The sequence below is a fragment of the Gossypium hirsutum genome, chromosome A07 (assembly GCF_007990345.1).
Source record: "Gossypium hirsutum isolate 1008001.06 chromosome A07, Gossypium_hirsutum_v2.1, whole genome shotgun sequence".
Taxonomy (NCBI): Eukaryota; Viridiplantae; Streptophyta; class Magnoliopsida; order Malvales; family Malvaceae; genus Gossypium; species Gossypium hirsutum.
This window is the reverse complement of record NC_053430.1, coordinates 3,172,425-3,193,352: the sequence shown is the minus strand read 5'-3', so window position 1 is coordinate 3,193,352 and position 20,928 is coordinate 3,172,425. Positions and strand designations below refer to the sequence as shown.

General features: G+C 34.0%; 1 protein-coding gene across 3 annotated transcripts; it reads right to left on the bottom strand.

The window, feature by feature from the left end:
• Positions 1 to 1,513: 1,513 nt before the first annotated feature.
• On the bottom strand, positions 1,514 to 20,613 carry LOC107900492 (protein ENHANCED DISEASE RESISTANCE 2). Of its 3 annotated transcripts, none has more exons than XM_041117196.1 (22): positions 19,970 to 20,613; positions 18,806 to 18,880; positions 18,485 to 18,538; positions 17,358 to 17,423; positions 17,177 to 17,235; positions 16,656 to 16,732; positions 15,766 to 15,891; positions 15,364 to 15,398; positions 14,867 to 14,967; positions 14,693 to 14,788; positions 14,294 to 14,358; positions 14,138 to 14,209; positions 13,585 to 13,755; positions 12,835 to 13,037; positions 12,618 to 12,678; positions 12,209 to 12,384; positions 11,289 to 11,390; positions 9,310 to 9,357; positions 8,621 to 8,764; positions 8,431 to 8,526; positions 7,791 to 7,892; positions 1,514 to 2,046 (listed from the first exon to the last, which is right to left on the bottom strand). In XM_041117196.1, the coding sequence occupies exons 1-22, from the start codon at positions 20,273 to 20,275 to the stop codon at positions 1,954 to 1,956; spliced, it is 2,328 nt and encodes a 775-aa protein (XP_040973130.1). In that variant the 5' UTR covers positions 20,276 to 20,613; the 3' UTR covers positions 1,514 to 1,953. The 3 variants fall into 3 exon arrangements, with proteins under 3 accessions (XP_040973130.1, XP_040973132.1, XP_040973131.1); XM_041117198.1 differs by having other exon boundaries at positions 19,975 to 20,131; XM_041117197.1 differs by lacking the exon at positions 13,585 to 13,755.
• Positions 20,614 to 20,928: the final 315 nt, after the last annotated feature.

Sequence of the window (20,928 nt, the reverse complement as noted above, 5' to 3'; positions counted from 1 at the left end):
TGTTTGCTTTTTGAGTTATCTTGATTTGAGTGCTTTTCTGGTTGCTATGTTAAGCTATTGCATTCTCTGTTGGATGATCTGTATGTGATTGAGATTTGAGAGTGACGTATTGACAATTTTTGCAGTATTATCCATGAATGAATGAAGTAAATTTGAAATGATTAGAGCTTAGTTTCTCAAGTGATGTATGCATTAAATTTGTGTAGTGTCATTGGAGAACTAAAAATATCAATTTATTTTTTATTAATTAGATCAAATAGAAAAGTCAATTTTCTTATTAAAAATAAAATTGATTTGGTCTGACAAATACATATAAATATTAAATTTTAGTAGTTGAAATCAATGAAAATTTTAATGAAAATATTAATTTTTTTAATTTATGTAAAAGGATTAGTTTATCATATTTTGTATAAAAAAAATAAAATACAATTTAATTATTGATATAAAAATTTTTACGATATTTTTACCGATTAGAATCGGTAATGGGTTAGTAATAAAGGAGCGGCTGCTCTCCCTCTGCAGTCTAATTAATTTGTATCTGACTGATGAAATGAAAAAAGTCAGGCACGTTTGCCAAGTGAACATCTCTTCTTTCTTAACAATCATCTATCTCTTTTGCATGGACAATGCATGTCTACTTTTTAGTATGTTAAAATTTAATAAATTTAGTATTATGAATCTTTATGATAAAAATATTAAATTAATTTATATGCATGAAAATAAAAATAGATTAATTTATAAAAATATTTTTATGATAAAAATACTAGATTAATTTATATGCATAAAAATTGAATTGATTATCAAAAATAGTAGTTGAATTGAATGAAATTGGTTAAAAATATTTTTTATATGTTTTCTAATTATTTTTATAGATATGTTTTTTTTACTAATTTATATATAAATTGTTTTTATATTATAAAAATTGTAGAAAACAATAAACTAATTATAAATTTTGGATGATGTTGGAATAGATACAAGTAATAATCAAACCGAATCTAAATTGAATGCTACAGTTCAGTGTTATGGCAAATACAAATTGACTGCTACAATTCAGTGCTAACAGTAAATACAAATTTAACGGAAAGTAAATTCTATTAATAATTTTAAATTTTTGTTTAACTTTATTTTTTAATCACCCAATTTTCTAAATTTATTTAATAGTCACTAATATTTTCAATTTGTTTCATTTTGGTCAGTCTTTTTATTAACATGTCATGTCATTTCTTAACAAAAATTAAGATTAGTGACTATTAGGTAACTATTTAAAGTCAAGCAATTGAAACATAATTTTAAACAAAGTTTAGAGGCTGTTGATTTAGTTATACCCAAATATTAATCTATCTATAATATATATATATATTACAACTCGATGAGAAAAAGGATAACTCTTTGTCGTTCCAAAAAAAAAAAAAAAGGAAAGGGTAATAAGGCAGGAGAAAGCATGAGTGTTAGTAACTAAAGAACCTAAACAATGAAATTAAATGGAAAGATGCAGAGAAAACTCGACAAATTCTTTATGGAAAAAAGGAATTCATTAAAACAGACTATCCATCAAAACAAGTCCCAAGTGACGGATCGAATATGACCCAAATTCTGTGGTAAAAATTTAAGTACAAAGTACACCATTTGTTTCTTCCATCTATAAGATGATCAGGTACCAAGTATATAAAGAGGCCATTTGGTTCTTCAACCTATATGATCTTGTACCAAGCATATAAAGAGGCAATTATATTCAGCACAAGATCAACCCCCAATTCGAAGATCAACTATGAACCCAACGCTAGTCTTCTCAAATCGTAAACTGAAACAATTGAAAAACTGGGTGCAAATCCAACCTAACTCATCCATCATTTAATACTATTATCAAATAAAACTTTTAAACTTGGAGCCTACTCATATTCATACCAACCAGTACAAGATGGTTAAGGACCGGCTTAGCCACAGTGGTTAACTTCAAGCGTTCAGTGGTACAGCAGATTCAGGCTTCACTCGGTTCAGTCGGACAGTGCCCAATATGTACTCTGGCAATTCTGCCTCTTCCTTTGCCTGCAGAAGGAGCAAGTGTCAATACATGTGCTTCAGACGTGTAACTTTAAACCTAAAATCTAGGAACAATTTGATCTTACACAGCACTTTAGAAACACTTTCATCATTGTGAATAAAACATGGTACAGTTTCAAAATGCCAACAGAGGATATTGCTTAAAGAATAAGTGGTTGACAGAAGGAAAATGTCGAAATTTTGTCAATAGTGAGAATAGGGATTTCCAAAACCCATTCATATTTCTAATTAGCAGCCAAAACTTTGAGAGTTTGCTTCTAACTAAAACAATATGTACTAAAATTGTTTATTTCATGCATGTTGCAGCTGCAAAAAGAGACCAACGGGGAAAAATAGTTTGGGCATTTTAAAACTTGTAGCAAAGAAAAGCAACAGATATGCTGCAATACAAAAAACCAGACAACCCAGAGAAAATATGCTTAACTCCGACAATCTTGAGTTAGACAAGCAAAAAGTACAAAAGGAAAAGTGCTGCTAGAGTTGCTGTTTGTTTTCTGATTTTGTTCTCAAAACAAATTGCAAAAGTTTCCCTTTGATAACTGTCAGATTTCAGTTTCCTAATTAAGGAATATTTGAGTGTATCGAATAGTATTCTGTAAATATTTTATCCCTAACTTTAAGGCTGTTTTTTAGGTACAGCATCCCTAGAATTAGTATGTTTCCTAGTGTAAAGTTTCCTAAGTTAGGCTCACTATGTCTATAAATATTTATGTAATTTCTTGTAAAAAATATAATTGAAATAGCCTGTTTTTAACATGGTATCAGAGTTTTTTTAGCCCGATTTTTGGGATTTTTTTTCTTTGTCTGGCGATTTTTTTTCCTGATTCCAACCAGTCCTCAAGCCTGTAAAATTTGTTCAAACGAAACATGACTGAAACTGTCAAGATCAGTAACACTGGGGATGTCTCAGAAGTTTCTGTGAACAACTCAAACCCAACAAGTGAGTTTCAGAACATCCAAGTAGCCTACAGGCTAAATGGGAAAAATTACCTGAAGTGGTCTCAACTGGTTCGTACGTTCTTAAAGGGAAGAGGAAAACTGAGCCACTTACTCGGAACTGGACCTAAAGAAGGAGATCCTAAGTTTGATGCTTGGGATGAACAAGACTTTATGGTAATGTCTTGGTTATGGAACTCTATGATGCCAGAAATCAGTGATACATGCATGTTTCTTAACACATCCAAAGAAATATGGGAAGCTGTGAAACAGACTTATTCTAAAGTTCGAGATGCTGCTCAAATCTATGAAATCAAGACCAAGATTTCATCTACCAAGCAAGGAAGTTGATCAATCACGGAGTATTCCAATCTGTTGCAAAGTTTATGGCAAGAGATGGATCATTACCAGTGCATTCAGATGAAGTGCAGTGAAGATGCAGCACTCCTGAAAAGGTTCGTTGAAAAGAATCGAATTTATGATTTTCTTGCTGGACTAAATGTTGAGTTTGATGCGGTAAGAGTTCAAGTACTTGGAAAAGAGGAACTACCATCACTAAATGAGACAATTGCAATTGTTCGTGCTGAGGAAGGAAAAAGAGGAGTTATGGTTGAGAACAGTCAAGTGGATAGTTCAGCCTTGGTTACAAAAGCTGTAAGTGAGAGGAGATTTGGCCTGGAGCAGCCAAATAGTGAAGATAATAGACAGACAGAACGTACAAAGCCTATTAACAGGGATTCCGTATGGTGCACCTACTGTAAAAAGGCCCGTCACACTAAAGAAAGATGCTGGGAACTCCATGGGAAGCCACAAACAACAAATAAAAATTTTTCAAAAAAAGGTGGACAACCAAGCATATACAGCAAGACAGCTGGATGGAAAAAATAATTCTCAGGAATCACCTGTTGGATTCAATAAAGAAGAAATTGAGAAGTTAAAAAATTTGCTGGGATCATTGGAAAAAACTTCTTCAACAGGTACTTGTAGTCTGGCTTTTTCAGGTATATCCTCTTCTCAAGATTCTAAAGTCTCAGATACAGTCACAAAAGTTCTTGGGTCATTGACTCAAGAGCTACGGACCACATGACCCACTCCTCACAAAAATTTGTTTCATATACACCTTGCCCTAGTAGTAGAAAAATAACAGTAGCCGATGGTTCTGTGATCACAGTGGCTGGTCAGGGTGATATTGTTATAAACAAAACCCTTACTCTTAAAAATGTCCTTCATGTTCCAAAACTATTTACCAATCTTTTATCCATTCAAAGAATTACCAAAGACTCTAATTGTAAAGTGGTTTTCTATCACAATCGATTTCTTTTTCAGGAACAGAATACGAGGAGGATGATTGGACATGCTAAGGAAGTAAATGGCCTATACTATCTTGAAGAATCCAATGGAGAAGTTAGTGCTCTGAATTCCTCACATTCATCTTTCATATCCGAATCTATTAAAATCAATAAAGACCAAATTTAGCTCTATCACCTTTGCCTTGGTCATCCATCGTTTAGAGTCCTTAAAATTATGTTTCCTTCATTGTTCAAAGGATTGGCTGTTGAAAAATTTCATTGTGATATCTGTGAACTTGCAAAACATAAACGTACCTCTTTTCCAGTAAGCAATAAAAGAACCTTCACTCCTTTTACTCTTATTCATAGTGATGTTTGGGGGCCATCCACTATTTCAAATATTGCTGGGGCTCGGTGGTTTGTATCCTTTATTGATGATTGTATTCGTGTCTTGGATATTTCTTTTAAAACAAAAATCTGATGTAAGGTCTGTCTTTCCAACCTTTTACAACATGATCAAAACACAATTTGGAGCTGAAATAAAAAGGTTTAGGTCAGACAATGCCAAGGATTATTTCAATTAATTTCTCTCAACATATTTCCAGGAAAGAGGCATTATACATGAGTCATCTTGTGTTAGTACACCCCAACAAAATGGTGTTGCCGAAAGAAAGAATGGTCATATTTTAGCTATTACAAGAGCCCTTTTGTTCCAAAAAAATGTCCCTAAACAATATTGGGGGAGGCTGTTTTAACTGCTACTCATTTGATAAATAGATTGCCTACAAAAGTCCTTGAATCTCAAAGTCCTATGCAAGTTCTAGCAAAATTCTTTCCTGATTTCAATACTTCAAGTAACCTTACTCCCAAAATATTTGGCTGTGTTGCTTTTGTACATGTTCATTCTCAAAATAGAGGAAAATTTGATCCACGAGCTATCAAGTGTGTCTTTCTTGGTTATTCTTCCACTCAAAAGGGGTACAAATGCTATCATCCAGCCACAAAAATTTTTTTTGTAACAGCAGATGTTACATTTACAGAACAAGAGAATTTCTTTACTCGTCCTTATCTTCAGGGGGAGATCTTATTCACAGAAGATAAGGACAGAATTCTTTCTTCTTGACATTCCAGCTCCTGTCCAGCAACAAAACACCCACATTCCAGCTCCTGTCCAGCAGCAAAACACTCCCACTCAATCCTTGCCTACTAACCAACCTGCCCGACTTGAAACAATAACCTGAAACAGAGCCTAATACACCCAAATCACCAAGAGGAATTCAGGACACTACTCGTCCTTTACTGGTTTACTCAAGGAAGAAGGCACCGGTGCAAGTTCAATCATCTTCTTCTCCTATACGACCTGAGGTAATTGCTGAACCTACTTTGAATTCTAATACTGTAAATTTAGATGATTTTCCCATTGCTATTAGAAAGGGGACTAGAACCTGTACAAAACATCCCTTGTACCTATTCATGTCTTACAAAAACTTGTCCTATAACCACAAAACCTTTCTTACCAGCCTAAATTCTATCTCCATTCCCAAAACTGTATCCGAGGCATTAGAAGATGAGAATTGGAAAAATGCCATGAAAGTTGAAGCTCTTGAAAAAAATAAGACATGGGACTTAGTGCAATTACCGAGAGGAAAGAAACCAGTGGGATGTCGCTAGGTGTACACAGTGAAATATAAGTCAGATGGTTCTTTGGAGAGGTACAAAGAAAGATTGGTTGCTAAAGGGTACACTCAAATGTATGGAATAGACTACCTTGAGACATTTGCCCCTGTAGCAAAGATGAACACTATAAGAGTGTTGTTGTCACTAGCTGCCAACCGAGGCTGGAAATTACAGCAATTTGACATTAAAAATGCCTTTTTACACGGTGATCTTGAGGAGGAAGTCTATATGGATGTTCCTCTAGGATTCGGTCCAAATACAGGAAAGGTAGTTTGCAGACTAAAAAAGGCTTTGTACGGACTAAAACAGTCCCCGAGGGCTTGGTTTGGAAGATTTACCAAAGTAATGCCCAAGTTGGGGTATAAACAGAGTCAAGGAGATCACACTCTATTTGTAAAACACTCATCTTCAGGGGGAGTGACTGCTTTATTAGTCTATGTTGATGACATTATAGTGACTGGTGATGATCTAGAAGGAATGGAGAATTTAAAGAAATGCCTAGTAAAAGAATTTGAAGTCAAAGAGCTCGGTAAGTTAAAATATTTCCTTGGTATTGAAGTGGCACAGTCTCGGGAAGGAATATTCATATATCAGCAAAAATACATAGTTGATTTGTTGACAGAGACGGGCAAGTTGGGCTGTAAACTAGCAGAGACACCCATAGAGGTGAACCACAGACTTGGAAATGCGCTAGAAGATGCAGCAGTTGATAAAAGGTCATATCAAAGACTTGTGGGGAAGCTCATTTACTTGTCTCATACCAGACCAGATATTGCCTATGCAGTAGGTGTTGTAAGTCAGTTTATGCACAATCCCAAAGAATCACATCTTAGAGCCGTATATCAGATTCTACAGTACTTAAAGGGCACACCAGACAAAGGAATCCTATTTAAAAAGGGGCAGAATTTAACCCTTGAAGCCTATACTGATGCAGATTATGCAGGATCTATGTTGATAGAAGATCAACCTCAGGCTATTGTACTTTCCTACGAGGCAACCTTGTGACTTGGAGGAGTAAAAAACAAAATGTTGTGGCTAGATCTAGTGCAGAAGCTGAATTTAGGGCGATGGCTCTTGGAGTTTGTGAGTTGTTATGGCTAAAAATTATTTTGGAAGATTTGAAGATCGAGTGGGAAGGTCCAATGAAGTTGTATTGCGATAATAAGTCTGCTATCAATATTGCACATAATCCAATTCAACATGATCGAACGAAGCACGTTGAGGTTGACAGACATTTTATAAAGGAAAAACTGGACAGTGGCTTAATTTGCACTCCATTTGTGTCCACTGATGGTCAACTAGCAGACATACTTACCAAAGGATTGTCTGGGAAGTTGTTTTAGAAATTAGTAAGCAAACTGAGAATGGATGATATCCACTTCCCAGCTTGAGGGGGAGTGTCAGATTTCAGTTTCCTAATTAAGGAATATTTGAGTGTATCAAATAGGATTCTGTAAATATTTTATCCCTAACTTTAAGGCTGTTTTTTAGGTACAGCATCCCTAGAATTAGTATGTTTCCTAGTGTAAAGTTTCCTAAGTTAGGCTCACTATGTCTATAAATATTTATGTAATTTCTTGTGAAAAATATAATTGAAATAGCCTGTTTTTAACAATAACAGAATTTTTCAGTACATAGTTCTAAAGCATGCCCCAAAGTTTCAAAGATGATTCAAACAGCAAATGCACAACATTCACTTGACATTGCATGAGAATTAACCATAAAACATCCCAACCATTAATAAAGCTCCAGTCTAGGCCAAAAAAAAAAAAAACAGGCTGCCTCAGAAGACAATAGCTCGAAAATCAACAGCAGAAAAACACAGACCTCTATTAATATTGCAAGATCTACTACTAAGCTTGTGACGTATCCAAGGACAAGGCCAATAACACTTCTTGCTACAGATGATGACCCAATATCCACGTCAATCTGCATAAGAATAGATTCAGCAACAGTATCATCAAGATCAGAACATCCTCATCTAACGACTTTGATACCAGGTAGGCATTAATTCTCAATATAGAAATAGAGATAATCGCAGTATATATCTCTGCAGTAGAACTTCTTAGATTTATAGACAAATCGAAATAATTTTGGCTCCCGATACAACCTACACTTTAAGATTATAAGAACATCTGCAGATTTCGTCTACCAGTATAAGGCAGAAGATATGAGATTCCAAAGTTTCCACTTGATATCATGCAGTTAGTTAATTCATGTTATGAACACAATATATGTTTTTCATATTATCTGTAGTTTCAGGATGAAGTACATCAACTTCATACCTAAAACAAAATGTAGATTCCAAAGTTCCCGCTTGATCCCATGCAATTGATTCATGTTTTTCATGTTATTTGTAGTTTTTAGATGAAGTGCATTAACTTCATACCTAAAAATAAAATTAGATGCATATATCACTAGCATGCCTATTGAGGCAAGCAAATTAGCAAAACTGGGGTTGCATTACCTCAAGAAAGTTGTCTTGTCTGAAATACTTGCAGGTAACAGCTTTCCCAAGTAGGCAAGCTTTTGTTCCAACCGCACGCTTGACCATCCAATAGCCCTGTGCATATGAGAGCAAATAAATAAGCCTTTCAATAGCATTACAATAAAATAAATAAGTGCACTAGAGATGTCTACAATATAGCATTTTATACCTCAACAATGCTTGGTATCAGTTTAAATCTGGCATCACGAAACATATCTGTTCCATCCACAAATCTTCCCAATAAAGAATTTTTATTCACAGGCCTTTCAGCAGCATAGTAAAGGACCAAACTATAGTTTGGTTTTGCAGGGACCTGAAAGAGAGACAGCAAAGCATATAATATCCTCTTTGAAAGACCAAAATCAAACTAGTGGCAACCGAAAAAAGAATTCAATTAAAATTCTTCGCATGCTACAATTCTTCCCATTTTCATCCTCCAGAGTCCACATTCCTTGGAGAAAATGGAAATTAGAAGTGAATATAAAGGCCAGAGAGTGATCTTAGTTGACCATTTACAACAATAAAAATTGTTCAAAATTTTCTACTTTAGCCTTCATATCATTCACTATGTACAAACATGCCTATTTATGGATCAGCATTTCTCTAAATGAACTCATCATATTCTTTTCTGAAACTATGGCCTAAGCATTATCACCAATAATGATCCTACAATAGGGCAGAGACTTAAAGGTCAGAATGCCAAAATTATATGTCCCAAGCATTTAACGATTAGTTTTCTGCAGTAGTAGTCTTTTAACATGGAATGCCACCGAAGGAAAGAGTTCAATAAAAAATCCCAGTATATGACAGGTAGTTCGTTCAAGAGCATGCACCAGTAAAAGAGGTTGGAATGCATACCTCGAGATTAATCACAAGGATAAATGGAAGCTTTTTTCCAGCATCTGACTGAAAATGAAAAAGAGCAGTAAGGTTAACATCAAAAAGCTGTCTTTCAATCATACAAAACCACATATGATAGCTCAAATATTTGCAAAATTAGCTTGTTATATCAGGAAAGGAAATTTTTCTGTCCCGTGTGATAGATAGTATTACAAAGGTGTTATTTATCTGTAAAACAGAGATGCTCCAATACACTAGAATACAAAGATGCAAGAATAGGTAGTTTGACAGTTCCAAAACAAATTTATAGTCTCTAACTGCTTGGAGTAGCAAACTATTTGCTGATGGATATAATGCAAGTATAAACAGTCAGTTCAATAATTCTCAAAATAGAAAATCTCCAAACTGAAGCAAAAATCTTAAACAACTGCAAATCGACCTGGCATTTTGATAGTTACTTACCTAAGTCTCATAATACATAAAAATGAGTCCAGCTAGGATGAGGATGCTACAAAGGCAGACTGGGTGTACAAGAAAAGATATGACAATAAATATATGATCTGGAAAAGATTGGGTTAGTGAAACCATTGAAGTGGGAAAGGCCTTCGCTTATTATTTTTAGACAAAATTATTAACAGAAGAAACTAAGAATGGTTTCATTTCATCCGATCTACTTTCTCAAGCTCCCACATATCCATGCCTAGCCCAAAAAGAGTCAAAGACACAACATCAGCCAACCTCCTTAATCTTTATTCCTTAACTTCAGTCAGCAAACTTCATCTAAAAGTAAGGTTTTAAATATTTCTCTGGTATTTTTATTTTCATTCAGTCATTTTTAATTCCACCCTTTTTTTTTTAAAGGAATCCAGAAAAAAAATGTTATTATCTATTATTTTTGTTACTTTTTATGATAAGGGACGGGTATGCTTGTGATTGGAATTCTTAGAAATTAAATGATGAGAATACTTGTCAGGTCCCTCTATTATAAGTACTGGTTTAAATCAATCCCTCTTCTATTAAATTATCAATTTAATCCTTGTACTAGTAAAAAAATCAAATAAAGTTAAAAATTTTAAACAGTAAATATTGACTCTGTTAAAATCTGAACTGATTTGGTTCCCTTTACTAGTATAGGGACTAAATTGGGACTAGTTTAAACCAATCCCAATAATAAAAAGACCTGCCAATTACATTCACTGAAATTAAACTATCATCTATATTATTCTTTGTAATGCTTTTCAAATGGAATGCTTTTTATCTAGTTCCTTTTTCTTTTCTTTTTTTTTTTTTTCAAAAATTGTATGATCTTAGATTTAATTATAATGTTCTTTCAAGGCAAAAGGTTAATTCAAGCTTGAGTATGGAAATTTAGTAAACAAGCCTAACCAAGTCAGGCTCAAATAGTTCAAATTTATCTCGAGCTGAGCTCGAGCTTAGCAAATGATACTTGATAAAACCGAGTATCGAGCCACAAGTTCCAAATCAAGCTCAAGCTTACCACTATTCATGCTCAGTTTAACTATATCACAGCCCCACTTAGAACTGTCAAAGTAAACGTAATAAATAGTAACAAGCATACTAAATACGACTTTCTGCTAGATGAATGCTGGTCCATTTATTTAATTATCTACAGAAGTAAGGCTAAATGTATCCTATAAGAAAAACCTACAAAATATATACAATTTTGCTCAGAATAAAAAGTATTCCTTTAGCATAGGAATAGCTAACCCATAGCAGTAAAAATTATGAATACAGAAAGCTACTGTTTACTTTTATACATTTTACCATTAAATTTTGAGAATGTAAAATGAAAGATCTAGAAGGATAACACTGAATTGTAGTAGTAAGGCTTTTGTGCACAATGAGTCAAAGTAAATGAAAAAATAAAAACCAAAAATCACAAATGCAGCAAAATTGCTAAAAGGGAATCAATTTCACACAATGTTAAAACACAGTTGCAAAGAAAGGGAAGCAAAATACAAACCCTAATATAATACCTGAACTAGAGACCTTGGATGCAATGCAATTTTATCTGTGGCTGTATCAACTTTGAACCAGTCAACAGCTATTAGTTTGAGAAGGGGATCTGAACCCATTATCTGTGAAAAAGGTTTACACCATTAATTGATTCTCAACAGAATAACCAGTATCTCAGCCGGAACAAGGAATGATAGGCCAATATCACATATATACTAAAACCAAAGCAGAAGGACTGTCCCTCTGTCAGATGTGAGACAAAAAGATTTTTTTTTTCCATCATAAGAAAAGCCATAATTTCTTATTTGCATTTAAAGTTGCACATTATTTCACAAAGAATTCATTATGCCAAGATAACAACAGTTTCAAAGCAATCAAAGAACTCATACAATAAGAAAGCTAAAATTAAGAAACGAATCAAAATGTGATAATAGTTCAAACAAAGCACGTGAAACGACTGAACTAAATCAGAGGGTCTCAAATTTTACACCAAACAAAGACTACAACAGTGAGACAGCAAATACCACTAGCACATACACATGTAAAGCCAATTTCAGTTCAAAATTTAAAGGAAACTAAATCACACTGGTGACCCATCATAAACAGAATTAATGACAACTGGCAAACAAAGCAAACTTATCAACTCAGGAGAACAGACAGAATGTGTAGCACTTCAGTCAAGCAGACACTGACTGTCATTCCAATGTCCATCTCATTTGCCATAATAATATACTAGAAAATTAAGCTTCAATCTTTTGCCAACAAGCATATGGTTTGTTCGTAGATTGTTGGACTCTTAGTTCCAATGACCAAGGATCAAACTCTAGCAATCCATATATATTCATACTTTGATTATATAAAATAAATAGATGAATGCACCCAAAACAAGTAAAACAAGGCAAATGGATGTAAAATGATTTAGAAGAAAAGAAACACTCACTTTGGCATTATCTTTTAAGTAAGTCTTTCCTCTTATCATAAATCCTGTACCACTAGGACAAGTCCAACAATTTGAGTCAGTCTCATCCCTTCCTTTATGGAGGGAACCACTGAATTGGCTTGCATCAACATGGACAGGAGGTACAGTAGGATCCAATTCCTTATTTACATCAGGAGCTGCATACGCAGTGATCTTATACTTAGCATAAGGTAATAACTCACAAATGTATTAAGGATAAGACATTGTTTAAGCTATAAGCTATAATTATTTGTTACCGACAACCAAAAATGAAAACAGAGTGCAAGTCAATAGTGACAGATTTCCTCCATAAAATTTTCCGTTTCAAATAAGAATGAAAGGTAAAAGCAAATTGATCTTTTGCAATACAAATTTTAAGAAAAGAAAGAACCTGAAGCTCGCTTCAAAGCTAAGCTTGAGATGGCCCATGATACATTCTTCAGCTTAATTTTCTGTTCATGATAAAGTTGAGAGCAATCTATCAATGACAGAGGTTTTTAAGAAAACAATTAAGATATCTGTTAGACCAAATAGTACAACAAATTTTAACTCTTCTTTGGGAGAAAGGTGAGGCACTTGTGATTTTCATTGAGGCAAAATGGAATTACCTTGTTCTCTGTATCATCCTCACTCTCTTCATCTTCTGAAGATGAAGTAGAATCACCAGCAATTGCATCATAGAATTCATCCTGCACTTCTAAATCCTCAAACTCACTGCTGGAAGTTGAAACATCAGAAAGTTTTGACTGGACAACCGTGGCGGAAGATTCAAAACTCAGTGATGGATTTGCTCCAATATATTCCTTTAACCCTGAAACATATTTAGAAGGAAATATAACTGCAATACAGTGGCAGAGGCATAAATGATATCTGTGGCAAAATCCTGCAGGTTTTGACCCAGCATTTAGATGCATTTTTACAGTAACTCTTAAAAATTGTCACTTATGTTCTCGGTGTAGCCAGCAATCAACATCTGCGTGCAGTGTTAGGAAAGAAAGGTATTCCTTTATGGCCACACTGTTAGAAAGTCTGGCAATATATACTCATCATAAACCTATAAAATGGTTCAGTCAAACATCAATCCTGTTCAATAGATTTTACCACTGAAGATAGTCCATCATGGCCAGATCATGAAAGCCCTAGGGATAGGAAAAAATAGTTGGGTATTTGAAGATCAGTGTAGTTAGGTTGTCTTAGCTGATCACGTCTCTAAAATGCATAAGAAATCTGAAGCCCGGCAGTCTAATAGAGAGAGAAGATATGAATTCCTGAGACAACATAACTAGATGTCTCTGAGTCATTACTTGTTAATATCAGATCATAAGTCAGATGATAAGAACTTGATCAGATAACTAAACCTGCCACTTGTGATAATAAAGCATATGGGATGGTCTGTTCAAACTTCGAGCTGCTATTTTTCTTCCATCGAAGCCATCCAGAAGAACGAATCTCCAACATATGTGTTACAAGACATTTTGTGGTGTTTGAACCCATGGGGGAATTTAAACTTCTAACCTCCCACGTAGATGCTGCCATCAACAAACATAGAGATATATATTGTGAACAGAGATAAAGCAACATGAGGTCTGCTTACTAATGAAACCTATAAAAGGCTTATCTCATAGTGCTCCAATTCCCCCTAGCACTACCTTATGAACAGTTGAATTGCCACATAAAGGAAATAGACCTCTAAAACTAGCATTTGCAGCTACCAATAGAACATACAAAAATAATCACATTTACATGGATCAATCAATCCCTTCAAAATTTTAAGTATCTAGAGGAAGTAGAGATGCAAATAAGAAAGATAGCATTTCCTCTTATTTTAGATGCACCGTGCATTCAAGCAATAGAGATCAATACACACTTCAGATAGAAAACAATTTTCGAACTAAGAACACAGATTCTTACGGCTAATTGATGTACGACGGTATCCAGATCTTGAAGGCCGCTTCTTATGTGCAGCTGGAAGTTGCAAAATTGCTGCCAAAACAAGCATATATCATATGTGAGCAAAAAGGAGGCAAGTTAATAAACTAAAAATATTATCAGCATATTATCTCTTACTGTATGCTCCATCTTGCCCTCGAAACCACTGCCTAGTGAAGACAAAATCTCTCTTGGATTGCCATCTAGAAAACATGCAATATGACAAATAAATGCAAGCCAATGACAGAAGAGACAAGATTCATGCGAATTTGATTAGTTGATGATTAAATGAGGAAATATTGTTCAACCTCTAATTACCACTGACTGTTATAAAAAGAAAACTAAATATCATTTAAATCTTAATTATCACTATCTGTTTTAGAGGAAAAGAAAAAAATTGAGGATACATCAAATCAATCATATGTACAAACTCTGGATTTGCTTGATAAAGTACAGTTGATATGGTTACTACATGTGCACTACACATTGTGGGAAAATGGTGCTTCAGAAAGTAGTAGTCCCTTCTGCAAAACTTACCGAGTAAGATATTTTGGATCATATGTTCCATAGACAACATCATAGTGTCCATCATAAGAATCTATCAGCTCCAAGTCAGCAGTCAACATATCCCACCTGTGAAGATCATTAGTTGAGAAACCAAACTTGCATACTGGGAATATAAAATCAAGGAACATAGAAGGAACAACTTACTCATATCTCTTACGGCGTTCCAAATTTAAGATTACATCAAAAGCTGTATCTGCGCTTGCATCTACAAGACCAACAGCCTTTACAAGGGCACCTTTTCCACGCTATAAATATTCAAAGATAATTTAAAGAAAAGAATGACTCGTTCATCTGATGAAGAGTAATTGTAAAATTTTGATATTGTTTAGGAATATAAGAACAAGCGACCAATGATTATTTGAACACAAAAGAAAGCTGCAGCAACAATCATAAGCACTGAAAAATTTTAATTCTACAACTTCAATTAGCAATATCTGTAAACTGCATGTTTGGCACTGAGTTAAGTTTTAACTGCTAAGTTAATAATTAAAGTTGCTTTATCATCAATGTTCCTGTACATATTTTCTCAACATGAATGGAGTAAGGTTAAAGTTCCAAACTTCCAAAAAGTATGTGGGAAAGCCTATCACGACACTTGTCCTAAATAAAAAAGGAAATAATAAGTATGATCCCATAAGTACCTTAGAATCAGCCACATCCTCGAAGATTCTAATACCTGAAACCAAGCAGAAACCAAACTATTAAATGGTTATACAAAAATTGTTTCTCTATTAGGACACCACCATTTTCTCAGCATATTGAGCGACCCAAAGTAAATTACAGAGTCAAAATTTTCATCCTCCACATCTTAAGGAGCAGAAAATTTTAATTGCAGTAAAACATTGACAGTGACAGTATAAGAAATACGTCATTACAGGTTTTCCAGTTCAGTATGGATTATTGTCTACAGTGCTTTTATATAGATCATTGCTCCAATCCAAAAGTTTGATCCTATTGGTACTATTTACACTTCAATATCTTGACATTTTTTTTTTTGGATTAATGCATTTTGTTTTAACCAAAAGAAAAATGTGTAAGCATACCATTGACTGTACGAACACATTTCCATTCATGTGCTTCAATTGCATCTCCAAACTCCCCTTCAAAGTATCTATTTGACGTACCACTACCACCCAAGTTTGAGGTTTGCCTCAAAAGCATTTCTGGACCTATGACAGCCAAAATAAAAGAAAACTACAAATTTAACTCGGCGCTATAAAATAATTATATTAAGTAGAAAAATCATTAAAACATACATATTGGAAACATAAAAAGCTAGTATTAAAATTTTAAAATAAATAAAAAGAAGCCCTTCATATCAACTAATTCCTAAATTAAACTTCTCACTTCCTCACACAGGTTTTTGCATGGATATGACGCAGTAATTCTTTTTCAATCTCTCCAAATCACAAATATTCTACAGAACATTTATTCAAGGATTTCTGTGCTTCACATGACAAAAATGCACACCTAAAAGGCTGAAATTTCTAACACCAACATGTTTTCAATTTTAAGAATCCATTATCTTGATTGTCAATATCCCAAAGTCAACTATTTTGGAACTGTCTGACTGAACTAACATGCATACTTAACTTTTATCACCTTAATTTAAGATTGGAAAAATCCAGCAAGAAAGTAACCAAATAATGCTTTGTAGAATGGAGAATATGAGATGCAGCATTTTCTTTAACTGAAGTTTGAAGCATAAAGCATTAGTTTACCATGATCTGACTGTAATTTTATTGGTAATATCTAAAAGCTGCACATAAAACTGCACTTGAAATAGTTTTCCATAATAATTTACATGAGGAAGCATACTGACTATGATACACTAAGAGGTCATTTTATACAACAAAGTGGACATAGCAGAATCCTTTTTTAATGCAAAAGATGCAATGGCCCAAAACCATAATGATGAACACTACCAACTCACCTTTTCCAATTCTTATAAGATTTTTTAATCCATGTGCATACCGCCTTACTCGTGGTCGATGCCCATCCAAATCAATACTTCAAAAGAAAACAGGCAGAGTAATTTATGTTTCTTCCAAAATAGAATATAGGCAAAACAAAGTATAATATGTAGAACAGTTGAAGAAAGTAGAAAACAATTTGACTTTGTTACAGGTGCCTACTAGCTATTATACCTTATAGTTCAGCTACATGGTCAAAATAAACATATATATTGATAAATCACCAGTCAAAATACCAAAACCAAAATTTTAGCCTCAGCTTAAGTTAACATCAAAGAACTATGTAGTTATACAGCATTTTATTCTATTATTAGTCTCTTCTGAACCTATAATTGGAATCTATTAATGGAAATTCCCCCCCCCCACCCCAAATCTTCACCATACAGTCAGGATCCATAAATTTTGTCTAAAATCAGTCTTTAATTATTAGCAAACTCAAGTAAGGCTACTACAGTAAGATGGTCAAGGAAAAATGGCTTACTCAGCCTCCATGTTTAATTTGTTTCTGGTACTACCTCCTCTTGAAAGCTCATATTCAGCCTGTCAAAATAGGTGGCAAGTTAAGTGAATGCATAAGAAAAATCATGAGGAAAATAAATTCTTCTCTTCTAAGAAAGCAACCACATATATGAATCAAATCATTTTAACCGACTTCCTTGTACCTGTTGCTTGGCATGATCAAATGCTTCCATCCATTTTCGAGCTTCTCCAGCTGTTGGACAAGCAATCTTGAAGCAGAAAAATGCTAAGTTAGTCATTAGACACTTCAGCACACAAGACTATCTAACCATTAATAAGAAAAGTAACTTAAAGAGCTAATTTTCTGTAGAGACAAAGTAAAAGTTGCCATTCCCCTATCCTATGCCAAGAAGTTACATCACCAGAGGAACCAACAAAATGTAATATGGACTCACCATAAGACATGAAGGACTTGCAGACAAAATTCTAAAGGGAAAAAAATATGGTTATGGTGATTACTGAAACGATCACATTTATGGGAGCAATATAATCAAAACTCAAGAGAAAATTATATTCTCAGAGAGGTACAAGAGGTTTTCCTTCTAGTTGCTGTAGGAGAATGGGGATCCATTATCTCTTTCCAAACAGCTTGGTTCAAAGATGGATTATTGTCGCACTCAATGGCAGTTTGAAGTTGAACAAGAACAAAGTGGTTCAGCTAGTCAGCTTTAACCAGGAATGACAAGCTGTCCTAGTGATTCAGTTGCACTTATAAAAAGAACTAAAAATAAAGCCAGCCAAAAAGCTAAATGACAAGTCAATAAGGTTAATATATCGCCAGGATGCCCGTAGAAACAGTAGTCCTCATAAGCCAACCAGGTATATTCTAGTCAATAATTGCATCTTCCCTTTTATATTACATGCTAGGCAAGAGGAAATACTTATAAAGCTTCTCAATCAGTTACTGATCCCAACCACAGGATTTAATATCTTTTGACATCTTTCAAAATTAATTGAAGGGAGAGGTTGAAAATATGAGCCAAGGCAAGAGGAAATACTTATAAAGCTTCTCAATCAGTTACTGATCCCAACCACAGGATTTAATATCTTTTGACATCTTTCAAAATTAATTGAAGGGAGAGGTTAAAAATATGAGCCAAGGCAAGCATGCTATCACCCAAACCATTTGTATAATAACTTGTAAACTTACAATTTCCAACAACTCGACAAACTCAAAGATTATACATACCAACAGAATGCCATATGTCAAGCACAATAAAAGCCAAAATCTAGCAACCATTATCAGTTCAATTGTTTGAAACAAACTTACTTCTCCTTTCTTCGACTCATCCAATCGATTGTAGAACTGTATAACATATAGATCCTACAAATAGTTAACAAAAGAAAACTGTCAAGTCCGACATGAAGATTGATTGACCATAAAAACATTAAAATAGCCAATCGAAAAGCAAATCACGAAGCAATGAAAAAAAGATTAGACAACCAACCACCCGAAAGAGCAAGTGGGAAAATAAAACTGGAAAAAGAAGAATGAGAATCACAATATCCTATCTAAGAGCCAAGTTTTGAAAGAAAAATGATAGTGAATAATATCAATGAACTAAGCAAACAAGGATTACTACACACTTACCCCGTCATTGACTTTTCGCCGTCCTAACTCCTCCACCATCAATGTAGGTCCTATGACACCCTTTCTAATAGGTTTCTGGACAAGATAACATATCAGAAACCAATAATTCATAAACAATTAAATTGGAAGAATGGTCTGACCCACGTAAATTAAGTAATTGCTTCTTCAAGCACATTGGCAAGAGATAATAAAAAACAAGCAAGAGAGTTGAAAACAATTTCCTCATATAATATTGTATTTGAAGGTTTTTCATGCATACCATCATGATAAGTAAATAAATAAAGGTCTCCTTTCAAATCAAATGTAAATAAATAAAGGTCTCCTTTCAAATGTGATTACAAAGAAGACAACCTTGAATTTGAACTTTGTAATTGGATGCCTACATGAGTTGTCACTTTCTCGTAACAGAAGACAGTTCTACTATCAAAGCCCCAAGTTGAGTAAGAGTCATTTAGAACCATTTTTCATAACAATTTAAAGGCAAGTTAAATTCTATAAAGAACTGAAATTGATACTTCTAAAAATAAAATAGTGAAGCCATGTTATTTAGATCATGTAACCCTTAAAAGGCCACATATCAACGAACTTTAATCAGCTCTCCACAAACTCCAAAGAGTCTAGCCTTCTAAAAATAGCACTCTCTTCTTAATGGTGACCTCCTAGAAGCAAATAAATTAGTTCCAGATAAAATGTTGCAAATGCTTTCTCATTCAACTTATATATTAAAATTTTAACCAGGTTTACTTATCTGAGAAAACAAATACTAACTTCTTAAAGGATGAGCACGATTCATAAAGATTATATACTTCCTCAACAGCAATGCATTTAACCTTCTTTTTCCTTACCGTGCTTATGCTAAATTAGCTTAAGGCAGCCTTCTTTTCCCTCACCCTACTAATTCAACAAAGTTTGGAGATTTACCAAATAATTAGACCCCAAACTCAACAATCTCAATGTCAATCCATTCACTGGAACACCCTAACTAGAAGGAAGACTACCTAAATAAGTTCTTTAATTGTCAATAATCAATATCCTTCAACAGCTCAAGAATCCAAACAATGAACAAATCAGTATAACTTAAAAATTACATGGCAGGCATATACATAATGGCAAGCTCCAATAAATCCAAAAAAAAAAAAGAAGAGGAAAAGTGACGAGACGTACAATACCGGGGTTCTCGTGAGGATCTCTTTTGTACATCATTACGTATTTGCCCTTTATAAAGAGGAAGCGAAGATGACAATACTCGTGGCCGATCGAATTGACTCCAATATGATACACCCATCCGAAAATTTCATAAATCCCCTTCTCATCCCCACCATAGCTAGCTGTAGGGGTATGCCTATGTTTAGGAGCCCCGTTAGTGTTGGCGTCGCCGCTGCTACTGCTTCCGTTGCTGCCATCCAACAACACTTCTTTCTCCTGTCCTCCCTCGCCTCCCTCCTCCTTCAACGCCTTTGTAGTTTCCATATTCTAAAAACTCAGTTCCAATGAGAAAACAAATTTTCAATTGGTTTTTGATTTAACCTGTAGCTTTCTTCCCAATTTTTAAAAAAATTTAAGTTGGTTTTAATTTATCAAAAGCGGATCTGTGGGAGAGAGACTGTAGATTGCAGCTAAGGGAAGAGATGAAATGGAAGAATATATTTTTATTTTCGCCATTTTTTGTTCTTTTTTTACTTTTCATTTGTAGATGTGTTGGCGAATGGGTCAAGTTTACAAAAATTAAAATTTTAATCCTCCCAATTTAATTTATCAAAAATTGTCTTACAAAATTAAGAAATTTATTCAATAAAATAAAAGTATTGAATTTTATCGTAAAACAGTTCAGTAATTTATAAACAGCAAATTAGCAATTCAAAATTTAGATGTTTATTAAAATTAGATTAAATTATCACTTTTAACTAAGATATTATATTTTGATAATTTAAAGCTTAATTTTAAAAAATTAAAGGGATGAAATTCATAAATAAATTTTTTGTTTTTATTTTGAGTAAAATTAAATTTGTAAATATATATATTCAAAGTGGTCAACCGTACCGAGAAATGATAAGAAAAGAAAAAGGATCGTTGGAGTTGCCAGTTGCCACATATGAACAGTTGGTATTCGGTTAAGAAACTGC